The following is a 24,832-nucleotide window of genomic DNA, read 5'->3' on the forward strand; positions in this document are numbered from 1 at the left end:
CTTGGGAGGAAGTGACGACTGAAAAAAAAATCTTCGTTTGTCCTCTTCCTTTTTTTTCTTCGTTCTCTTTCTTTCTTTCTGCTTCTGCTTTTCGTCTGCTTTGATACACAACAGCTCTTGTTCATGTGTACTTCAATATTGTTTCATATATTCGACCACTCATTTAAAAAAAAAAATCCTCCATAATATTTTATTTCAATTTTAACAACATGAAATACAGCCTTTTGCAATCACACACTTATACAAACTTAAATTGCTGCATTGACACAGCAAAATAAAGGATAATCTTTACAAAATAGAGTATATTTATGGCAAAATATGCTAAATATAGCATGTATTTAAAAGAAAAATAAATTCTATGCAAGATTAGAATCTGCATTGTCCACAGAAATGAGTCTTTATCTTGATCCTCTGTTAGATTTACAGTAAATCCTTAACAACAGTAAATGAAGGGCCTTCATTTATTCTCAATACTGTTTTGCTATTAATATGTAAGTTATTCTTTCCAATGGAAGGATTGGTGTCATCCGTCTGATTCATTGAGTAGTGCTTGGTTTGTGAACCTTTTTCCATAACACTAATACAGCAAGTCAAGGTCTATAAATGCTTGTTCATATATGTCCAAAAGACATAATAAAAATAATTAAAAAAATCAATATTTTGTCTTAATTGTGTCTTTAAAGGCGTGTTTTGTTATTTGTGTGAAAGTGGAAACAAATCCCCCCGAAATAAAATAACAAAATACAATTTTAAAAAATCCTGCCACAGATTCTGTATTGGACCGAGGCGGGCTTTGACTTGGCCTCTGCTGGTCATTTCCATTATTATGATTTACAAGCTTTTACTTTGCTGCTTTGGCATTGTGTTTAGGAAAGATAAATCTCCCAAGTTGCAGTTGTTTACAGTAAGTGCATTCAACCATGTGGCTGCAACCCAAACATTACAAGAATTCTACTAGACTAGAGCATCAACATGAAGTCGCCCAAGCAAAGCGGTTTCTGTAAGTTACCTTCTACAGCCTCCTTATTCCGGAACATCAAAGTACCACTACATATGTGCAGTACAATAATACTTTTCAACAGCAGTAAAAAAGCCGAAAAGCTGCAACTGTAGTCTAAAAAAAACTGAAAATACTTTACAATGCTTTAGAGTTTTTGCATGCATGCCTTCTGAAAAATACAAGTCCATTAGTGAAGCATGGTTTGGATGTATAAATATGGTATTTTCCCATTTATTGTACAACATATGGTTAATTACAAATCTTCTCAAAAACACATCTTTGTAATAATCAAAACCTGTGACAACAACACACTCACATTACATTTTAACTTGTGTCTCACTTTGGTTTAGGGAAATTAAATAATATGTTGGTATTACATAGTACAAAATCCTCCAAGTCTGTCAGAAAAATTCATGGAATAATAGCAGCCATAAAACAACAATTTTTTCAGTTCATTACATTACATTTCGTATCTAGCCTATCTGTCTGTATTCGGATAAGTTAAAATAGGAAGGATATAGGCTATCATATGCAATATTGTATGTATATCTCTTTCTTTGTTATTGACCCTATAGTAATGCATTATGACCATAGATAGTATATAAACATTATGAAAGTATTATGACACATAAACGAACTTGAACTTTCGAAAGACGTCGTGCCGTTGTCCGCTTGCAGGGGGCGCCATTACGTCACTTCTCCTTCTTCATCTTCCATTACCATGTAGAAAAATGGCGGACAGGAGCCGTGGAGCGAGGCTGCTACTGTTGAAGCTTTAAAAAAACAACACAAGGGCACACAATCTCCTTGTTAGGGGGTTGGACGGCGGGGCAGGGCGAGGTTTTTAAACTCCGGAAAACTACATTTATATTTATTATTTATTCCTCGTCGGCTTGGAGACAATTCGGACATGAACGGGGTAAGTTTTTGTTGTTTGAATGTGGTGCTGGAATTAGGACGTGACAGCGAGTGACACTGTTTCTGTCTCCAAACACTTGAACGAAGGTTAAATTCCTGTTTTTATGGACACACAACGAATGGTTTAATATTTTAACAGCAGCTAGTGTGAATAGGTTTTTGGATTTTGAGTGGATTTGACCCAGATGTTTGGCTAAAGAGGCCCGTGTGTGTTGACTTTTAAAGGGACTGAATGGGAGTCGCTGTGTAGCCAGCATGGTCCCCACCCACATTTGATATTATTAAAGAATAACTTTTTGTTGTAGCAAAAATGGACACGCTAGACTTCCTTAATAGGATTTGGTTGTAACGTGTGTAGTCAGTAATGTAATCAGTGTAGGGAAGTAGTGTGAATAAATAGCATGTAATTAAACTAGTATTTTTAACTACATCTTGCGGTAGCTTGCGGGTAGTTCAACTACATTCATATTTGCATAGAGATTGAAGTAGTAAAATAGCTAAACTAGTTAACTATTGAAACAAAACAAAAACAAAAAAAAATTGACCTTAAAAGGAAAGGATTGCATTTATATTTTAATGTGACCATTGCTTCTCTAATTGAACCCCAGAGATAATGACAGTTTCTTTAAAAAAAATGTAACATTCCTTGTAATTCTGTCCAGATCACAGGGCTATTCCCATTCCAGGAAGCTGGATTGTCAGCTCACCTGTGAAAATACGTGGTTATTGTTTTAAATGTTTTTTGTTGACATTTGTTAAAACTTTGCTTTATATTTGGTATTAAAAAGTCTTAAAATTGCGTGCACATAATGAACAATTGTAGGCCTTATTCTACCTATTGATTTTCCATCAATATTTGACTGGTATGGTTGTGGGGAAAATTACATTGCTTTATATTTGGTATTAAAAAGTCTTAAACTTTTAGCTCAGTTGGTAAGGCGTCCCCCCATGGGCCTCGGCCAGCAGCAGACCTGGGTTCGATTCCAGCTCGCGGTCGTTCTCTGCATGTCACTCCCCTCTCTGCCCCATTTCAACTCTGTCTCTACACTATCAATAAGGCATAAAAAGGCAAAAAAATATCTTTAAAAAAAAAAAAAAAAAAAAAAAAAAGTCTTAAACTGGGGCGCTCTGGTGGCGTAGTGGATAGAGCGTGTATCATATTTGTTGCGGGTTCAAATCCAACCTGTGGACCTTTACTGCAGGTCATCCCCCCCCCCCTCTCTCTCTCACTGTCTGAAAATGCCAAAAAATAATCTTGAAAAAAAAAAGTTATCAAATCGAGAAAAATAACTTGGACTAAACATGTTCCTTCTGCCTTTCTCTCCAGGAGACTGTATGCTCCAACCATCCAGTGTGTGTGTTCAGCTCGCGGTCCATAACGTCGGCTCACGATGAGAAGACCATGAAACTGACGCAGGACGAACGCTGCTCTCCCATTGGCTGCCAGCAAACTGACGCTGAGAGGCAGGGAGAGGGTGAGAGTCTTTTTTTAATTTTTATTTTTTTAATTAACCTTTATTTATAACAGGTAAATCCCATTGAAACCGGAGACTCTTTTGCACGGGAGACCTGTTCCCATTCCCACGTTACCATTCACACACACATTCATACACCGATAGCAGCAGGCTTACTATCTACATTCACACGAGGCAAGGTGGGGGAAGTGTCTTCTCGCCCAAGGACACAACAACCATGACACAAGTGGCAGAGCGGGGATCGAACCACCAACCCTTTGATCGTTGACCGACCCGCTCTACCACCTGAGCCACAAATTTGACCTGCATCACCTGTTTGTCTATATAATGTTGATTATTTCATCATAAACACAAGCATCATAATAATTCTCTGATTCCTTCCAGGCAGGAGAACGAATCCCAAAGATTTTGAGTCAGATTTCCTGGAGATGGAGAGCAGCTACTGGTCGGACCAACCGCCATCGCCAAGGCAACAACAACAACAACAACAGCCTCACCCCCCCAATCACCCCCACCGTGCCCCGTCCTGCCTCAGAAACCCCTCTGAACACACACTCACTCTCAGCCACAGCCTGTCTCCCTCTCCCACTCCCCTCCACGCTAACAACCGGCGGAGGGGGGTTCGCTTCAAAGTCAAGGGCAAAAAATCTGCACTGAGACTGTACGTACGACTATATTTACAATGCTGTTTTATACGTTTATTAATATCAACCAATGTTGCACATACTTTTTTTTTTTTTTACACTTAAAATTGCACACTGTTCTCTACATGTGTACATAGTCCCTTTTCAGTATGTTTGTATATTTTTTGGGCAAAATTGTTATATCTTATGTTAGTTTTATTCAATTTCTTTAGGAGAACAAAGTAAGAATTACATTGTACAATGCAACTGCCTGTTTTAACACATATTTTGAATCTTAAATCTTGATGGTGTGATATTATTCTTCATGTCGTTGGTTAATAGTTTGTTATTCTGTTTTTTTTTTTTTACACCACAGTGCAGGCGGAAAAAACTCCCAAAACCGAAAAGTTACCGACTACTTTCCTATAAGACGAAGCTCGAGGAAAAGTAAAACAGAGCTGAAGGTAAGATGGAATTACTTCTTACTGTGTGTGTGTGTGTGTGTGTGTGTGTGTGTGTGTGTGTGTGTGTGTGTGTGTGTGTGTGTGTGTGTGTGTGTGTGTGTGTGTGTGTGTGTGTGTGTGTGTGTGTGTGTGTGTGTGTGTGTGTGTGTGTGTGTGTGTGTGTGTGTGTGTGTGTGTGTGTGTGTGTGTGTGTGTGTGTGTGTGTGTGTCTCATGTTTATTTTTGTTTCCAGGATGAAGAAAAGAAGCAAATTGACGAACTGATCACAAAGGGAATAGAGGAAGGCATGGAGGTACGTACGATATTTTTTTTATTTATTTTTTTTTAAGATATTTTTTAGGCATTTTTATGCTTTATTGACAGTGTAGAGACAGAGTTGAAATGGGGCAGAGAGGGGAGTGACATGCAGAGAACGACCGCGGGCGGGAATCGAACCCGGGTCTGCTGCTGGGCCCGGCCCGGGAGGGGGACGCCTTACCAACTGAGCTAAAGGCGCCCCCTGTACGATATTTTTTAAATAATTATAATTTATTTATTCAAAAGGGACAATGACAATAAAGGTGCACTATGCTTTTATCGAGTAGCTGTTCTTCTATTTGTCTGTATTGTTGCTGCTTTTTTTTAAACTATTTTACTTGTATATTGCATATTTTCATGTCTCTTTCTTGGCATTCAGTCTGTGGAAAACAAAAGGAAGAATTTCATTGTATGACTGAGAACATGTTTCTTATTGTGCATATGACAGTAAACACTTTGAATCTTGAATATTAACGTACATTTTGTGTCCGTGCAGGTGCAGTACATAGAAGGAAAGGGCCGCGGGGTGTTTGCGTCTCGGTCGTTCTATAAAGGCGAGTACGTGGTGGAGTATCACGGTGACCTGCTGGAGATTCACGACGCCAAACAGCGAGAGGCAGAATACGCTCTGAACCCGGCTACCGGCTGCTACATGTACTACTTCCAGTTCCTCTGCAAAACATACTGGTACGGGAAATCTGTCTATCAACGCTACATTTAAACCTGCAGTGTGTAGAATTTTGGGTTTTATTTCCTAGCAGATTTTGTAGAAAGTAATTATAATATCCATAAGTACATTTAATTTAGTGCATAATAGCTGAATTTTTTTTTGAATTATTATTTTTTCCCTTAGAAAGGGTATATGTCCATATTTCTGCATATTTTGGACCAAGGCCTAGTGCCGCCATCTTGAAAGTGTCATAGTTGGAATGTCATCAGGTGCATTGTTTAACATTTAGTATTTTGTTCTTGTCCTTGAAGGCCACTGTAGCTTCTGTTATTATTCGAAAGGGGTGGGGTTACCCAGGGAGCGTTGCATTCTAGAACTTTGTAGAACTTTCTTGATGATGTCATATTACACACTGCACCTTTAAACAGCAGCACAATAGCAGTAGAATCAAGAACTCATCGTGCATGGATTTTATACCGTCTGTCTGCTGTATGTCCAGGTTTTTTCTTAGCAGTTTGTAAACGATGCAATACTGAGAAATGCAGCGAGAGTTTCGTGATGCTGATAGGCTTTGTCTTAACTGGTTTGGCTATGACTTGAATGTAACGGACAGTCAGTTAAATTTGAGTACTTCAGTGCCTGTTCAGAATGTGTTTTGATGCACGTCTATTCACAGACAGACAGACAGACAGACAGACAGACAGACATCCATCCATCCAGACGTTCTCTGATGTGAATGTTCTGTGTATTTTCCTACAGTGTGGATGCCACGAAGGAGTCCGGTCGAATGGGTCGTTTGATAAATCACAGTAAGAATGGAAACTGCCAAACCAAACTGCACGACATCAACAGTGTTCCCCACCTCATCCTGGTGGCGTCCCGGGACATCGACGAGGGGGAGGAGCTGCTTTACGACTACGGAGACCGCAGCAAAGACGCCATCGCCGCTCACCCCTGGCTCAAATACTGAACTAGAACAAAATAAGGGACGTACGAATAACACTTGTGTTTCTCGTTAGTTAATTAATTAGTGAGTTAGTTAGTGTACGAAATGCCTTAGAAACAGAATGTGTTCCCTTTCTGTTGTTTCAAATAGGGACTTTAAAGATGGAGTCAGGGATTCTGGAGAACGCTTGTGGTTAAAATTAGCTTTTTGGATGTTAGCAGAATCAGTGAATATCTCCTCACGATCGGCTATCCGGTCCGTACTATGTGTGCGCTGGAGAAAAGTCTGTTGTTAATACAGTTCTGTAAACAAATGCCCTTTTACAGAGCCTAGGCTGTGTATCAACACTGCATTTTTTTTTTCAGCGCACACACAGTACAGCCAGGTAGTGTGGATCATGAGGAGATATTCACTGATTTTGACAAAAAAATATTTGACAACAAGCGTTCTCCAGAATCGCTGACTACACCTTTTTAAGCAGTGACAGTTGAGTGGCGGTTACGGCGGTCGAGGAAAATTTTTGGAATTTGGGATTTTTATGACATCACTTCCTGTCGCCGTAGTATGTCGGTTTACAACAGAGGAAGGAGTGTTATGAAGTTCTAAGCACCACGCCAAAGGCAAATCTAAATAGCTGGTTTTGTTCATAGGCTATAGTACAGGAACTCCTTATATGGCCATAAATTATTTTCTAAAGCATTATGTCAAAAGCTATCGGGCCATTTTGAAAGACATACGGTAGTTGCCAAAATGTTCAAAGCGAAGTTAAGTCATTTCTACAGCTAGTAGCCATTGTGAGAAATACTAAGTGATATTGGATTTCACTTCTATAACTTGGCAATGCAAGGCAATTTTATTTTTAGAGCACAATTCAGACACAAGGCCATTCAAAGAGCTTTACAGGGGCATAACATGCATCAGGATTAGACATTAGAAATTGCATTTAAGAGATATAGGGAAAAACAAAGAAAATACATCAAGTTTTGTTTAACTACTAAATCTTTCCCGGACGCCGTAGCCCTAACCTAATACGTCGCTGCTTAAAATCCCTTGTATTGAAATGTGAGGGAGGTTTATGTATTGATAAGGAAAAATCTTTTTGAATTTGAGGTCCAACTGGCCCGTGTTCTTTTTATTTATATGTATATGAAACATTCTGGTTGTTTTGCAGCTCATTTTATTTTGTACATTTTGTATTTTCCCCTGTAGAACTGAAAAGCCTCTACAGCATGCAGGTGGTAGTTTACTGCATTTTTTATACTGCTTTTTTCTTAATTAGTAGTTAGCAATACTTATATTATATTTATGGCCCCCAGAACGGAGCCGTTTATGGATCAGCAAAGATCTACAAAGATGCAAATTACAAATCATTTTTAAAACACATTTTCCCGCTCGAGTAGTGTTTGATTTGACATCAAAAACTCACACAATCTAGCTTTGTTTAGTGGAAGTGTAATCGTTCACCAAACCCATTTCAGTTGGTATTTTTTTGGGATCTTTCGCCATAAGATCAGAATTATTTTAATTTTAAGAAGTGTAAAAAACAGACTTACAAGATTTCAAAGGAATACAGAAAATTTGACAAATTAATTGATTTTCTTTTTAGTTTTTAGCTTTTATTGTATTTTTTAATATTTAAAAATGCACATTTTATTTCGATTTATCATGTAGTTAATGCAAAAACCTGCCTGCAGCATATTCTGTTGTGTCCATTTCAACACAGTACAGTATTTGAAAAAAAATGTGTTATTAATATTTATTTACTAATATAAACAAACTCAAGAACTTAAAGACAGTTCCATATTCTCCATAACCTCATCTGATTTACAGGATTATCTAGTCAGCTGGGTCCCTTTTTTTTCTCTCTTTTTTTTCACGTAAATTCATAAATTCAGCACACTGTCTATATCGATGCAATTTGAAAATATTAATGGGTTTGGTGAACTGTTACACTCTGTCAAGTTTTTTTTCGACACATCTGTTCTTTCTTCTCACACAACTTTAAAATTGTTCACAACCAAAATGTTCAACGTAAAAGTATTTAACAAAATAATTTGGCACAGGTGAATTTTTTATTTTCTTTACTTTATTATATTGTAATAGCTTTAAAAAAATATATATCCAGCCAAAATTTTCAAGAGTTTCAGTTAAAATCACCAAGAGACAAATTATTATCTTTTAACTAATTGGTAATAAGTATATAACTTTATTATTATTATTATTATTATTATTATTATTATTATTATTATTATTATTATTATTTTTAAGGAAATTTCCGACCGTGTATATTTCAGAAGTAGATTTTTTTTCATACAAATGAAGTAAATCAAAGTATTTTAGCTTGAATAATCACGTGATTTTGGGGAAATCTACAAATTGCATCCTAACTTAACGGATAGGTTCACACTTTTTCATTAATTTTGTTGTACAGCACTATTCTCTACTTATATGTGCTGTTTGTATTATAGCTAATGTTATATTATTTATAACAATAGATTTTCATGAGTTTGGTGTCTTTATTTTTGGGTTATTCTGGGGCTCCGTCTTAAAGGAAAAGTTTGTGTTTTTTGGGGGATTTTTCGCCGAGATTTAAGACAAAACGATTTATACCGTCTATTCTGATGTCTTTCTTTTACATATAAAACTAAAGCTAGTTAGCAGAGCAACACGCTAGCTGTTCCCATCCGTTTCCAGTCTTTATGCTAAGCTATGCTAATCGGGCTAACTACTAGCCTTAGCTTCAAATCCAACTGGCAGATTTGAAAGTGATGCCAATTCTTGTCTATTTGAAATTTTGAAAATATTTTGGGAAAAATTGTCAATTATTTTTTCAAACTATTCCTTTAAACCATCTTAATTGAATCGTTGTTTCAACTTAACTGTAGCAGGTTTTTCCATGAAAGTGTTCAAAGCAATCATGAAAGGACGACAACTTTCCAAAATATTCAGTATATTATTGAATCTTTTGATTCCATGTCTTAATTTAACTCATCGTAGAATCATCAGTGTTAGTAGGCCTACGTACTGTATATACACACACTTCTCTAACAGTAGCATTGTGTCACATGTGTGAGGTGTTTTCATATGAACCCTTTTCTTAAACAAACTTGTTACATTTTTTGAATAATTTCATTTTTTTGTTTATGTAGAATTGAATGCAATAATACATTAATACGAGCAGGGTGAAACTGACTTGTCGGCCATTTTAGAACGTGGTAGATCTTTGCTGTTGTAGCGTTGAATAAATCTTAATGCTGGGGTTTAGGAATCGATAAATAAAGATGTTATATGCAAGACAACAGGAGTGGACATCTGATTTCTTTCTTTCTATCTATCTATCTATCTATCTATCTATCTATCTATCTATCTATCTATCTATCCATCTATCCATCCATCCATCCATCCATCCATCCATCTATCCATCTATCCATCCATCTATCCATCTATCTATCCATCTATCTATCTATCTATCTATGACCCATGGACCGGTCCGACCTTGCATACTTCCGGTGAAATAAATACACTCAGCGCTTGAAATAAACTACTATCAACTACTCTCACTGCATTTATAGTGATTCATCATAACAGTTGATTGTGTTTAATCAAGGCCAGATTAACCTGTTTTGTGGCCCGGGGCTCTTTGCCATGAAGACATCATTGCCACACAACGAAACCCAGTGAGCACGTACACCCACAACTGGGGTTAGTATTGTTAAATTGGGACACTTTTCGAAAATGTGTCTTCCGGAGCAATTTACAGAATTTTTCAATCGTCTGAGCTCCAAACATTATACTATTTTATAATAAACACCAACTCCTTTACTAAGATATGCAAAAGAAAAAAATAAGAATATTAAAACACAGAATCAATAGTTCCATCTGAAACACGAAATGTCTGTAGACCACTTTTCAGCAGGCGCTACTGTCAAAATGGGACACCTTCATTGTCAAAATGGGACACCTGATATTAGGATATAAAAGACATAGATATTGAAGAATGTTCAACAATGAATGGGTTATTTTTCCAAAGGAAGTGAACATGAACAACATTTCCTATTTTTTTAAAGCAAAACCAAAATGTAAGTCTTTAAAAACTACATACGAAACCATCAAGCTAAATTTAGAAACAATTCAGTTTATGGTATAAAACTGTAATGTTATTAGTCTTAAAAACAATGTATGAAAACATGACACCAAAATGGGCATTTCTAGGCATAACACATTCTACCCTTACGTCTTTTTTTTCAATCTATATTTTTAATTTAAGACAATAAAAAAGGGAGGATCGCCAATAAATAATAGCCTATTATTATATAAATAGCCTAGCCATAAAGAGTTTGGATGGAGTCCCATAAGAGGACTCCCAAATCATGGAGTAAACATCTCATCTCTCCATCTTGAATTACGCCAAAGTCCTCCCCACAGGACTCATGGAACCACTGCTTGCATTCAACACACATAATCCATTCTTCTGTAGCCTGGTGCTACCAGACCATCTTACTTCATTTCATTTGTACAGAAGGTCTGGAAGTGCTGTAATTGGCAAACGTTCACTCACTTGGAGGCGGGTGTCTGTTGAAGTTTAAAACTATTGGATCTACCCAGTGCCACTCTGGATCAGCCAACCAATCGCATAATGTTTGGGGCTTGACGTTATGTTATGCATTGGCTTCCGAGCCACTCCGTCTGTGCGCTGATTGATTGGACCGGCAGAAATCTGGCCGGAGAAAACCTAAGAATATACCGCACACCCAGACTGACTACTGAAGGGAAAATGAAATTTGAGCGGAAGTAGGTAGGTGGGCGGAGCCAGGCTAATTCTTCTGTATTTCTGGGGTCATCTTTGTCACCATAACTCCTTTTGCAGACTCTGCAAACTTCTTTACCCTCTTATACTGTTTTTTCCACTTTGAGGCTTTAATTGGATTTTTTCTTCACACAGCTTTTCCTTCCTATATTTGATCCAGTTTAGAAAAAATATTTATTTTAATATAGAAACTGTTTTATGATCACCAATAACAGTTTTCCTCTCTTAAAATGACAAAAAGCAGTGTCCCATTGTGACAATAATATAGTGTCCCATTTTGACAGTAAGCAACTGGCAATTTGGGACAGTAGCCTATCAAAACAAGCATTTTACAAAATTGTGTAAGGTTTTAGAAATGAATTCATTGTTAATTTCATGCACAATCATTCACCATTACAAAATATATAAGAATGAAATATTGAGTATTTGTTTTTAGATTTATAAAAGCTTAACACGTTTTAGGTCAGAATGCTATGTCATAGTGATTCTTCCATTTATAATGTCTATGCTTGGACCCAGGGCCGACGGACTGCGGGGGAAAGTGCGACAGTCGTGGGGGGGCCCAAGGCAGAGGGGGGCCCATTTCTTTTTTTGAACAAGCTAAATGTGGGGCCCCAATCTTCGAGGGCCCTGAACAATGCCATTCCAAAAAAAGAAATAATTGACGGGCTCATGATAGGCCGCTGACCCTTGCAAGGAGATCAGGGGCCTGCTCATGACTAATGGCGCTTTTCCACCGCAAATGTAGCTCGACTCGACTCAACTCGACTCAGTTTAACTTGGTTTGGTAGCAGCACGGGTCGTTTTCCACCGCAAATAGTACCTCCTGGACGTGGGCGGGGTCGTCATACAAAGGGGCAGAAAGCCAACTCCGGAGTCAAGTAGCAAAGCAGAAATTACGAGCAGTTGTTGCACTATTAACTGAACCAACCGCCAAAAACACGGATGAAAAATGTTTAAGAAAATACTCCCCTTGTATCTGTTTGCTAAAAGAAGTAGAAGAATATTGCTACGGGCCGTTAAAAGGGAGGGTTTGTGTCCTGATGTGTGACTGCCACACAGTCAGCTGTAGGGATGCGTCACGTACATCCCTATGCACGTAAACACGGGCATGATAAAGTTGACTGTTAAGTGCTTGTTTCAGGATACGTGTTTTCAAATGCAAGCCGTGTCTCAGCCTGAATATTTTATTGAGGTAATCAGTGCAGTCCGAGGCTTGTAATGTAATCGCTCGCTATCATGTCTGTCCCAGCTTGCTGCTATAGGCTATTTAGCCTAGCTGCTATGTCTCCTCTCGTATGTTCAAAGTAACTTCCCCAACAGCCAACACAACTGGGTGAGCTTAGCGAATATATGGAGAGAAAAAAATCGGGTCTGTGATGCAAATCAAATGAAAGAGAGCCAAAGAAGGCTGCACGCGGCGAGACAAAATACACATAAAAGTCCCGGAGTGTTGTTGAGAATCATGGGGAGAATAATCAACAGAGCAAGGCGATACTAAAAAAGCAGCCGCTAGCAGGTACCAGGTACCATGAAATTGCGGTGGAAACGCCAAAAATGCGAGTCGAGTCGAGTTGAGCTGATACCATGCGGTGGAAAAGCGCCATAAGGCATGTGTGCAGGAGAGTTAGCAGGAGCAAGCCGACATTGAATTGAACTGGTGGCGAAAATAAATGCAGCAATGTTTCTATGGGGATATTTAGCTGTACAGAAATAAGTGCTGGCAAAGCTAGAACAGTTTAAGACTCCACATCACTGTGGCAACACAACCTATCTATCAGCTCAGACAGAGCAGAGAAAAGTCTGATGAATACATGAGAGTGATGGCCATGCACAACTGTAAGGTCAGTGTCTGTTGTATTTTCGTATTCAAATAAACAGTTGTTTATTTCTATAGTGCACATTGGCATCTTTGAGCAAAATACCCCCAAAAATGTTGCCGCGCCGCGCCTCCTGTTACCCTGGCCAGTGACCACCTTCATTAACACATTTTCTGGGGGGAGCACTGGTGACAATAATGATTTGGTCATTCATCAAATGAAATATTGTGGAGTTGTCTGGCTCAGAGAGCCATGTGTATTGTAAGGCCGCCTTTCAGGGGGCCTATCAGGACTTTTTGTATAGGGGCCCAGAATTTGGTGCTACGGCCCTGTTTGCAGCTGTGGAATCTTGTTCAAGAGTGTAACTTTGATGGGTTAGAGGTGAAAGGAAACTAAGTTTCATATCAAACAACTATATATTTTTATTATATATGATAACTAATATCATTACTATTACTACTATTATATTCTTGACTCAACATGAACATCATTGTAAATGAGGGTCATCCCTTCAATGATCGCTGGAGTATGAACAAAGGTTAAATGATATAATATCTACAAACATATGACTTGCATTTGTCCATCTTGGCAGTTTGATAAAATACTGAATGCATCATTAAACACCGCCTGCAACGTTTTAATGTTTGCCTTACTATCTCTGCCCCACATGTGAGCTGTTTGGAGTGGAGTAGGTAAAGTAGTAGGCTCTAAAAAAGGTTATATCTTAAAGATAAAGACTCGGACTGGATAAATAACAAGATACAATTCAGGTTAAAGATAAATAAATAAAATAGCCTCCAGAGAAATGCTTTCTCCATTTTCTTTTTCTATATAAAAACGAAGTTACTTTAACATACAGTATGTACAATAAAGAATTACAGCGACATATTTCAATACATCCATTTCTATACTGTTATACTGTTATTCATTTATTATTAGGGCTGGTATTGTCAAGAACCGAAATGTATGTATGACAATAAAAAGCTTGAATAGGCCTAGCGCTTTTCTCGCACTCAAAGCGCTTGAAATAAACTACTATCAACTACTCCCACTGCATTTATAGTGATTCATCATAACAGTTGATTGTGTCAAGACCAGGGGCCGTATTCACAAAACATTTTAAGGCTAAGAGTAGGTCCTAACGTGCTGATTTAGGAGTAACTCTCAAAAATAAGGGGCGTTTCACTCCTACTTTTAGGACTCCTAACTTTTTAAGATAAGTGTAATTCAAAGCATTTTAGCGCTAAAACTAGCTCCTAAATCTATGAAAAGCTAGGAGTCCTCGAGAGGACTCCTAAGTCACTAAGAGTAAATCACAGACACTCATTTGATGGCATTTTGGAGAGATTTAATGCTAGGGAGCTTTACAAAAGGTACCTTAATAGCTGTAAGGGTTTAATGATCTTAGTAAAGCTATGTTTAGAAAGTATAGACACATTTATATTTATTATATTTATATAAAAAATTATGTATTAAGTTCCTTTTCCTGCAGTTGCTTTGGGTTTACGATGCACTGAAAGTTACTGTTGGTGTCACGTTTGGGTTTAATTTGTTACTAGAGTAGGCCCATATGTGGCGCTTCCAACTCCTCCATTCCACAGGTCCGCTACTGTATAGTTGCGTGTCTCGCCTTTTTCCTTCCGCATGCACTTTACGATTTCGCCAGTTGTTGTTTCTAAATTGCGAATTTCCTGGTTTGCCGCTGTCTGACTATTGCGGCATAGTCCGCCGTTGAGGGAAATACAGTGAGAGTGCATGGCGTGCAGCTGTTCAATGAGGATATTTTTTCCGATTCAAATCATTGTAACATTTTAAATTAATAGACCTATGTGGCGCTATTGTAGGTTAATTGTGAACGAATGTGTGGGAAACCCTGCAGTATCTTGGTTTCATGTTAAATCAGTGTCACTTGTCATTAATTGTATATAAAAACTCTTCACTTTAATACAGCGACACGATATGGATATCTCCACAGTGTTTCTATCATAAATTCACTCTTAGCTCTCATTCCCTCTCAGCCAATCACTGTGGGCATAGAAGGTATGAACATGACATCATCCATAGCAACAGGGTCAACACCGCCCTCTATTCTCAGTTTAGGAGTTCCTCCCATTCCTTAGTAAAAGTTGATCTTATCAGCTTTGTGAATAGGTTTTAAGAAATTACTCCTTACTAAGAACTTTTAGTGCTCCTTATGAGTACTCTTAGCGCTAAGATAAAATGTTTTGTGAATACGGCCCCAGATTAACCTGTTTTGTGGCCCGGGACTTTTTGCCATGAAGACATCATTGCCACACAACGAAACCCAGTGAGCACGTACACCATGTGGACATAGCCTATAAAGAAAGACGTCTACCCACAACTGGTTTACTGGATCTCAGTCATTGTGTGGTAAAATGACCATGGACCTTGGACCTATAAAGAAAGCCATGGACCTATTAAAGCGTGCGACAGTCAGGTAAGTTTATATTTGCAATACAACAATACACACACACACACTGAATGAGTGTGTTAACATTAAGGGGAAGTTTACCTTCCCCTTAATGTTAACACACTCATTCAGCTGCTGCCACCGCTAACTACTTATTCTGTCCTATTGGGTTGCAGTTTATAAAATGCATTAACCTAATAAGGTAGTCTCAGAGAGATAGTAGCCTAACGTACTGCTTACTACGTTAGTGAGGTAGCCTCATAGATTTATTTTTTATTTTTTGTGAAATAATTTGAACAACATTTTTTTTGTATTTTCATGCTTTTCATTTTGTTTTGTAAATTTTGATATGTCTGAAATAAATGTAATCAATCAATCAATCAATAGTGTAGCCTATAAAAGGTAGGCTATACCCAATGTATGGCTTCCGGTTTTATTCACATTTAAGACATTGTTGTTGTCAATTTAAACTGTTTTCAATAGGTTGATTCGTCAGTATTATCATAGCCTACAAACGTTTTCTCAATGGATATTCATGAATGAGAAGTCCAGACTGACGCCTACAAAATAAAATAAACTAACGCCCACAACTTTTGGGATAAATACCGGAATTCCAGGGTGCGGTCTAAGGTGAAACCCAAGCATTGATTTTGTTGATGTAGGATTGGGGTTAGGGGGTTAGGGGTAGGGGTAGGGTTAGGGTTAGGGTTAGGGTTAGGGTTAGGGTTGGGGTTGGAGTTGGGGTTAGGGTTAGAGGGTTAGGGGTAAGGGTTAGGGTTACCCTTTTTATCTTTTGCAGATCTCACACATGTATATATACTGTAAATTATTATACTATAAAGCAACACTGGGATTCAATGGGAGTAATTTTTCAAAACAAAAGTTTTTGTATTTGTGTTATAGTTTTAGGCTAAAGTTTAAGGTTATTTAGTTTTATATAAAACTAAATGACTTTAAACCTTAAACTTTAGTGAACTTTAGCTTAAAACACAAATAATACACAATTTACTCATGATAAGTGATTGGGCCTTTTGTTTTGAAAAATGACTCCCATTGAAGCCCAGTGTTGCGTTTTTGCAACATTAAAAGAAATCACTGAAAATCATTTAAATTTAACTTTTTTAGTTTGGTTATTGAAGTAATATGTTACAGAACAACTTTACAATACAGGAAAAAAATATTAAAGGTCAAGTACTTACTTGAAAAATTGTTAAAATTAATTAATTAATTAATTAATTAATTAATTAATTAATCTAAAAATAAGGCCTTAATTGGTATACAAATGTTGACAATCAATCTTTTTAAAATTAAAAAAAATTCTTAGCCATTTTTTAAAGATACTGCTAGTGATTGAATATTTAAAATGATTTTGGTAGCATTAACAAAAAAAGATAATAGTTACAACTACTGTATGTCCCACATTAATGTCATGCATATGGTCACGTTGAGACGTTTAATACATTGACAGTGACACATTATTATTAGTATATGACTAAAAAAAAAAAAAAAAATTACTAGTTGTGTATTCTGAATGACCAAATGATTTTTTTTTTTAAAAACATCTTTTTACTGCACCAAAGAAGTCATGTTTTATGCAAAATGGCCGCTTATCCAACGTGATTGATGTTGTCTATCTCTACAGTTTAGGCTTTTTATTTGTTTGTTTTTGTTGCCATGGGTGCATGTCCTAGTGATTATTGTGTTATTTTAAATATTACATTTAGAAATGTAATTCAGAAACTTCTTCTTCTGTGGTGTTGACAGGATGTTGAGTTTCAGCCCGTGGGTGTTCCTGCCTCCATTCTTCTCTGTGTTCACTGCAGCTGGACTATTACTGGTGTAAGTTCAGTTAATTACCATTTGATTACTTTTACCTAAAACATGTGCAATTACAAAAATAGGCAAACTATCTATACAATGGAAAACTACTTTACAAAGATACAAAAATGGTCACAAAATAACTACGAAGAGATTCAAAAATGACTTAAGAAAGGTGTAAGCGGGGCGCTCGTGGCCCCGCAGCAGACCCGGGTTAGAATCCTGCAGGGTCAGTTCTCTGACTGTCTTCCCCTCTCTGCCCCACTTCAACTCTGCAAAAGCAAAAATACTCCAAAAATAATCTTTAAAAAAAAAAGTTGTAAACACAGTGTTTGTGTTTGTTGCTTATTAATAGATATTTCGTGGCTCTCCAAGATGGGCGGATCCTTCCCCTGGGCTCAAATTACAGGTAAGTCTTAAATATCTATTATTCATATTTCCCGTCTATCTAATAAAGCATGAAAAAATACCCACAAAATAATGACTTTAAGACATTTTCTAAGGCTAATTCTTTTTGTTTGTTTGTCCAAAGTGGAATACCTGCATCCATTTATCCTCCCTACATCAGGTACATGCAAATTATTTAGCGAAAAAATAAAATTAAAACAATTAAAATCGATTTTTGAAAAACAAAAAAAACAAAATCTCTCTTTCCCACATTCAGTATTGCAGGCAACTCTCCTCCCGCCAGCTGCATCTTCAGCGAGGTCATGAACCTGTCTGCGTTTATGGGTGAGAGAGCAGTGACACACGTGGATAGTATGGGTGGGATTTGTGCACTAAAATAATGATATTGAAGCTATAGTGCGTAGCTTCTGTTGACCCTATGAGGAATTTATGAGCAATTACAACAACAATGTCGGCGCATGAGGTAAGCCTTCTGTGATTGCAAAATACTTCTGCTGTACGTCCAGGTTTTTTCTTAGCAGTAGAATCAACAACTGAAACATTTCTTGGGCTCTTCTTGGGGATTTTTTATGAACTCTTGACACCAGTTTGTAAACGCTGCCATACTGAGAAATACAGAGAGAGTTTTGTGGAGCTGATAGGATTAATCAAACTCTGTGTCAACTCGTTTGGCGATGGCTTGAATGTAACCAACATTCATTTATATGACAAAGTTACGCACAGTAGCTTTAAAGAATATAATCATACACATATTTTTCCAAACAAAAGCCATCCAGTTATTCTAAATGAAGCCGTTTTACTGTCGTCTTACAGGTTTCATTATCGCCGTCCTCAGATATGTTCAAGTGAAGAAACACAGACTGGACAAACAATGGCTGAACATCGTCAGTCTGGCGGTTTTCTGTATCGCTTGTTTTGGGATGACACTCGTAGGAAACTTCCAGGTAAAAAACACTGGATGGATCAATAAAGTATCTATCTATCTATCTATCTATCTATCTATCTATCTATCTATCTATCTATCTATCTATCTATCTATCTATCTAAAAGGTGCAGTCAGTGATTCTGGAGAACGCTTGTTGTCAAAATCACTTTGTCAAAATCAGTGAATATCTCCTCATGATCCGCTACCTGTCCGTACTGTGTGCACTCTGACAAAAAAAGAATCACTGACTCCACCTTTAACTTGTGAGGTGAATGTGTTTGTTGGACTGCTGTTGATATATGTTTGTGTCAACCTGCCATACTGCTATTTATAGTATTTATTAAATTATTATTTTTTATTGTGAGACTCGGAACAGGGAACTAAATTGCCCATCTTGGGATAAATTAAAGTTTTTCTGATTCTGAACTTGTTTTTCTTTCGTTTTGTTTTTAGCCTTTGTTTACATTTATTTAGTTTACAAAATCAGTGAATATCTGCTAACGGACAGGTAGCGGATCGTGAGGAGATATTCACTGAATTTGGACAAAAAAGTGATTTTGACAACAAGCGTTCTCCAGAATCACTGACTCCACCTTTAATGGAAGGGACTACCTGTTTAAATAAGTATATATACAGTAAATATCTCACTCACACACACATTAATCTAAATGCATTTTTATTTTTCGTTTTGTTTTCTAGCTGTTCAGTGAGGAGGAAATCCACAACATGGGAACCTTCATGACGTTTGGTCTGGGGACGCTGTTCTGCTGGATGCAGTCGGTCATCACTCTGAGAGTTAATATAAAGAACGAAGGGCGGCTCGCTGGGCTGATTCGCTTCCTGCTCTCCGGATGTGTCACTCTCTGCATGATTCTCGGTATCCTTTTGAAGCACAACAGTTTCAGTTCAGTGCAATAGGCTTAAAGTTGTACTGCGTAACTTTGGAACAGGATATTGTGGCCTCTTTATCTGCTCTGTCATGTCTAAATAATGAACACGCTTATCAAAAGTGTTTTTTTTTTGTTTTTATTTGTTTCGCTAGTCAGACATTACACGTTATAGTTCCTGAGTGAATGCAGCGGGCAGACAGCAGAGAATTAAAACAGTGTCTAGAGAAGAAGACTAGTGTAGTCACAGTCACATTTAAGTTGAATGGTTATTGTGGACAAAATGGCAGTTAAAAAATAATATAAAAAATTGAAAATGTCACTTCAGCAACAGTAAAAACACAGTAAAACCTTGGCCTACACATTGGACAAAGCTAAAACAACAAGAACATCACACGGTAATTCTAGGACATAAAAACATTCAGACAATTCAGACACTTACATGAAGGCTATGAATTAACAACTGATTATTTTCCAGAGCACACGCAGTACGGACAGGTGGTGGTCGTGGGATAACTTTGCGAGTTTATAATAGTTATGGAACCTGTATTCTAATCCCCACGCCACTGGTTTACATGTTGTTGGGTTGTGTCCTATCCTTACCTCCCCTATACCACAGACTTCTCCCTGATGCCTCTGGCCCTCCACACTCAGGCCAGCCAGGTGCAGTGGTCTCTGGTCATGTTCTTCCTCCTCTTCATCGGGACTTTCGCCATCGAGTTTCGTCACGATCGCTTTACTGCAGTCTGTTTGGAAGACTCTGATCGCCTAGGAAACCAGCTAGACGCATTCCATGAGGTGTCCACGTACCTGCCCGACACACTGTAGTAGTACTGTTTGTTATGGCAGTTTACAGAGCCTAGGCTGTGTGTTATTTTTTTAATATATTTTTTGGGCATTTTTATGCTTTATTGATAGTGCAGAGAGACAGAGGTGAAATGGGGCAGAGAGGGGAGTGACATGCAGAGAACGACCGCGGGTGGGAATCGAACCCGGGTCTGCTGCTGGGCCCGGTCCCGGGAGGGGGACGCCTTACCAACTGAGCTAAAGGCGCCCCCTAGGCTGTGTATTAACACCAGATTTTTCCCCCCAGCTCATATACAGTACAGACTGGTAGACAATCAACCAGTTAGACGCATTCCATGAGGTGTCCATATACCTGCCCGACACACTGTAGTAGTTTAGGGCTGTTTTGCAGTGGTGGACAAAGTACTCAACCCCATTTACAGAGCCTAGGCTGTGTATTAACACAAGATTTCTGGTTCAGCTCACACAGTACGGACAGGTAGCGAATCTTGAGGAGATAGTCACTGATTTTAGACAAAAAGTGATTTTGACAACAAGCGTTCTCCAGAATCGCTTCCTCCAATTTTAAGTCAAAGTATAGACACTCCTAGTCAGATATTACTATACGACAAGCGAAAGTTGCCCCAGTCAAATTTCTCCCAGTCATTCAGCTCTGCAGTAATTGCCAGATACAATTTCAAGTTTCCCGCATTTACTTTGTTACTGTCAACTACTAGTTTGTTCCACTGGCTGATGCTTTAAAGTCCTCGGATGTAAACGAACGAGACGCACTTTAAGATGCCTTTACTCAATCTGAACAAGCTGCAAATCTTTATTTTTTTTTACTCAAAACTATTTGACCTCTATCCTCATATATTCAGCATGTCATATGTGCATGTTTGACTGTTTCATGATTATTTATTTTTTTAATCTTCCGGTATTTCTTAACGGGTGAATTAGTTTGATCGTTGTTGAGGCTTCGAACATTTATTTTGAAATATTATTCCTGATTATTTTTGTAACTTTCTCTCAAATGTTTTAGATTTGGATGATTGTTTGAATCTATATACAGTATGTTGTATATAGTTTGCACGTTAAACGCAATCAGTATCATTAAAAATACAGTTAAATTGGTCTTGGGTGAGGTGTGGTTTATTATAGTACTGCAACATTGGTAGCCTGGCTCCGCCCGCAAAATTTCCGGCCGTCCAATCAGCGAACAGAGCGAGTGGCTGAGAACGATGACGTCGAAGTCGCGCTCCAGTTTCAGCTGAATGCTGCGACCAAACGTTATGCGATTGGTTGGCTGATCCAGAGTGGCACTGGGCAGATCCAATAGTTTTAAACTTCAACAGACACCCGCCTCCAAGTGAGTGAACGTTTGCCAAATAGAGCAGTTCCAGACCTTTAGTACAAATGAAATTAAGTATGATGGTCTGGTAGCACCAGGCTACAACATTGGCTGTGTTGGCAGAGAAAAACTGGAGACCAACATAGTGTTAAATGGTGGACCGCAGGGGTAGTACTGGGACGCTGGGACTCCATTTTCTTCTGTTTCTATTTAAAAACGGAACAGTACGTACAATAAAGTATTAGGGCCACATATTCATACATCCATTTTCATAATGTTATACTGTTTCTCGTTTATTATTAGGGCTGGTATTGTCAAGAACCGAAATGTATGTATGACAATAAAAAGCTTGAATATCTTAAAAAAATAATTTGGGAGGGGAGGGGGGGGGGGGGTTTAAAAGATATTTTTTTATGAACGACATGTAGTAACATCAGCCAATGTTTATGTCATCTCTACATGAGAAATAGAACGATAAAAAGTAATTTATAAACTCTTTTTTATTAGGAAATTAAGTTGCGTGGCAAGAATACTTAAACTTTACTTTTCTGTTTAGTTAAAGACGCCATTTTTAGATGACCAATTAAGCAGTAGTAGGCCACAATTCATGGTTTCCATGGTAATTAAAAAATTAACAAAAACAAGTTACAAAGCAACATTCCATTCTATGTCATTCTACAGAATGTCCTTTGATCATCATCTGACATCACACTACTGATCCAACATCAAAGGAACATTCTAGAACCAGAGTTTATAAATAGGACCCAAAATCCTGGTCACTCACAACCACCTTAATCACAAAGGAATCCACAGCACAGATTGATCACTCCAGAAAAATCTTCAATTTTATACGAAATGGAGAAACAACCGAAACAGAACAAGAAAGGGAAAAACAAGGAGAAGAAAAATGTTTTCCAGCCGACCGAGTCCAACTACAGTTCCTGGAACAACAGGATCTCAGGTCTCCGAAGGCAGAAGGAGGCCGTTGTTTATACTGCAACAGATCTTCCAGAGACTGTGAACATTCAGCAGGCAGTGAGGAGCCCAACCTGCCAGGCACAGGGCAGGGAGGAACAACACCCCACAGAACACCTCCAGGCAGAGAAGGGCGACCAGCCGGGCAGAGAGCCAGAGAAAGTGCCCTGCTACTGGACTCTGAAGAGACAGCCCGAGAAAGCTGCTTCTACAGAGGGTGCACCACAGCAACAGGTGCCCACTCAAACAGGTGTCCCTACGAAAACTTTTTACGACGCGGATTTTCCTCCTGTCCAAAAGAAAACGCTCTGGACTCCACCAGCACCCTACCGCACCCCCCTGAGGGACCAGGCTGGCAGTGGCAAGGCCTGTGATGGGGCGGAGGTGGAGGTTCCCCCCAAGAAAGTTTCAATCCAGGTCCCTGAGCTTAAACCTCGACAGCAGCTCGGGACTGTGACGACCGAGCAATCCACCGAGGTCAAGGTGGACATCGATGGGTCAGGGGTTCTTCTCAAACTGTTGAGAAGAAACACGACCCAGGCCTGTGTTGGGGTTGAGGCTTCTCCCCCGACTACACCTGGTATGATCTATGTTGGTGACTTAGAACGTCAGCAGCAGATAAGCCAACAGACGGAGGAAGCCACCAAAGTTAAGGTGGTTAACAAAGAAGCTTCAGCTGTTCTGCTGGAGCTCTTGAGAAGGAACCAGAGCCAGGCCTGCGATGGAGTTGAGTTCACTCCTCCACCAGGTATGATCTACGTCGGTGATCTCGAGCGTGAGCAGCTTGAGACACGAGACACAGAAGAATCCATCAAGGAATCTTCAGAAATGTCACCGGAGCAGACCAAGGCATTTGACGGGGTTGAGATTTCTCCCCCTGAAAATTCAAAGTCGATCATCGAATCTGAGCTTAAGTGTCAGAAAGTCTTTATCGAAGAGCTTCACCCGACAATCCAGCTTCAGAAGGCAAGGGAAGCAAAAGCCGCTCTTCTGGCAAAGTACAGAATAAAGCCGACCGTGGCCTGTGAAGAGGTGGAGGTTCCCCCACAGCAGGGAAAAACTACCGAAGTCACTCAAGAAGTTATCGAAGGCAACATTGACAATCTAGATTCAGAGGCTCCAAAGATTAAGAACAAAGCATGTGACGGGGTTGAGGTCTCTCCCCCACCACCAGAAATAATTTGCGTCCCCGAGCTCGTGCATCAGAAATTCGAGACTGAAGAAACAGAGGAGCTTGACAGTCAACAGCTCATCAATGAAGTGAAGGAGGGAAACACAATAGTCAATGTGGACAGTGTAGCTCCAGAGGCTCAAAATGATAATGACTGTGATGGGGTTGAGGCTACTCCCCCACTACCAGAAAATATTTGCGTCCCTGAGCTTGATATTCAGAAGCTCGGGACTGAAGTAGCGGAGGAGCAAAGTAACAAAGCAAATGTGGACAAGGAAGTGTCTGCAGTTCTTCAAGAAGAGCCATCCATGGCCTGTGATGGGGTGGAAGTTCCCCCACAACAGACAACAATTCAACAAGTCCCTGAGATCAATTGTCAGCAGCTCAGGACAGAAAATATAGAATTGACGGAGGAAATCAAAAGAGTCAACATGGACAATGGATCTACAGAAGCGCAGGTGGAGCTGGTAGGAAGACAGCCAAACAAGACAGCCTGTGAAGAAGTTGAGGCAAATTCCCTTCTGAGAGAAATTAGCAACGTCTCAGAGCTAGAGCCGACTCAGCTCACGATTCAAGAGACTGACGAGACAATTGCAAACAAGACAGATGAGGAAGCTTCAGTAGACCTGCTAGAAGAGAACAACCGAGAGCCGACCAAGGCCTGTGATGGGGTTGAGTCCTCTCCCCCACCAGGACTGAGTGATGTGTCTGAGCTCAAAGGTCAGCAGATGGTGGTCCAAGAGGATCACACATCCATCCAGCTCAAGAAGGCAACTGAAGCTGTGGCTGATCTTCTGGAAATGTTCAGAAGAAAGCCGACCGTGACCTGCTGTGATGGGGTTGAGTCCTCTCCCCCACCGCGGATGGTTTACGTGTCTGAGCTCGAACTCCAGGAGCTCAGATCCAAACAGACGGAGCAGACAGCAAAGCTCCAGAATGACAACAAGGCTTTAGCTGCTGAGGTGAAGCAGCTAAAGGAAGATTTGAGAGACAGTGAGGCTTTCTACGACCAGGCTGAGCAGAAGAGGGCTCACAACCTCCTCAACCTGGAAGTCCTCCT

General features: G+C 39.1%; 2 protein-coding genes across 2 annotated transcripts; both read left to right on the plus strand.

Moving 5' to 3' along the window:
• The first annotated feature begins 1,731 nt into the window (after nt 1–1,731).
• kmt5aa (lysine methyltransferase 5Aa) lies at nt 1,732–9,682 on the plus strand. The gene is made up of 7 exons (XM_080047287.1): nt 1,732–1,919; nt 3,246–3,393; nt 3,778–4,054; nt 4,393–4,480; nt 4,713–4,772; nt 5,274–5,464; nt 6,207–9,682. The coding sequence occupies exons 1-7, from the start codon at nt 1,911–1,913 to the stop codon at nt 6,415–6,417; spliced, it is 984 nt and encodes a 327-aa protein (XP_079903413.1). The 5' UTR covers nt 1,732–1,910; the 3' UTR covers nt 6,418–9,682.
• Nucleotides 9,683–15,177: 5,495 nt separating this feature from the next.
• LOC307265585 (transmembrane protein 150C-like) lies at nt 15,178–21,409 on the plus strand. Its single transcript, XM_080047345.1, has 8 exons — nt 15,178–15,478; nt 17,216–17,290; nt 17,625–17,678; nt 17,802–17,837; nt 17,934–18,001; nt 18,491–18,621; nt 19,302–19,479; nt 20,109–21,409. Exons 1-8 carry the CDS (start codon nt 15,417–15,419, stop codon nt 20,315–20,317), a joined length of 813 nt encoding a protein of 270 aa, XP_079903471.1. The 5' UTR covers nt 15,178–15,416; the 3' UTR covers nt 20,318–21,409.
• Nucleotides 21,410–24,832: the final 3,423 nt, after the last annotated feature.

Source organism: Ammodytes marinus (genome assembly GCF_949987685.1).
Source record: "Ammodytes marinus genome assembly, chromosome: 18".
Taxonomy (NCBI): Eukaryota; Metazoa; Chordata; class Actinopteri; order Uranoscopiformes; family Ammodytidae; genus Ammodytes; species Ammodytes marinus.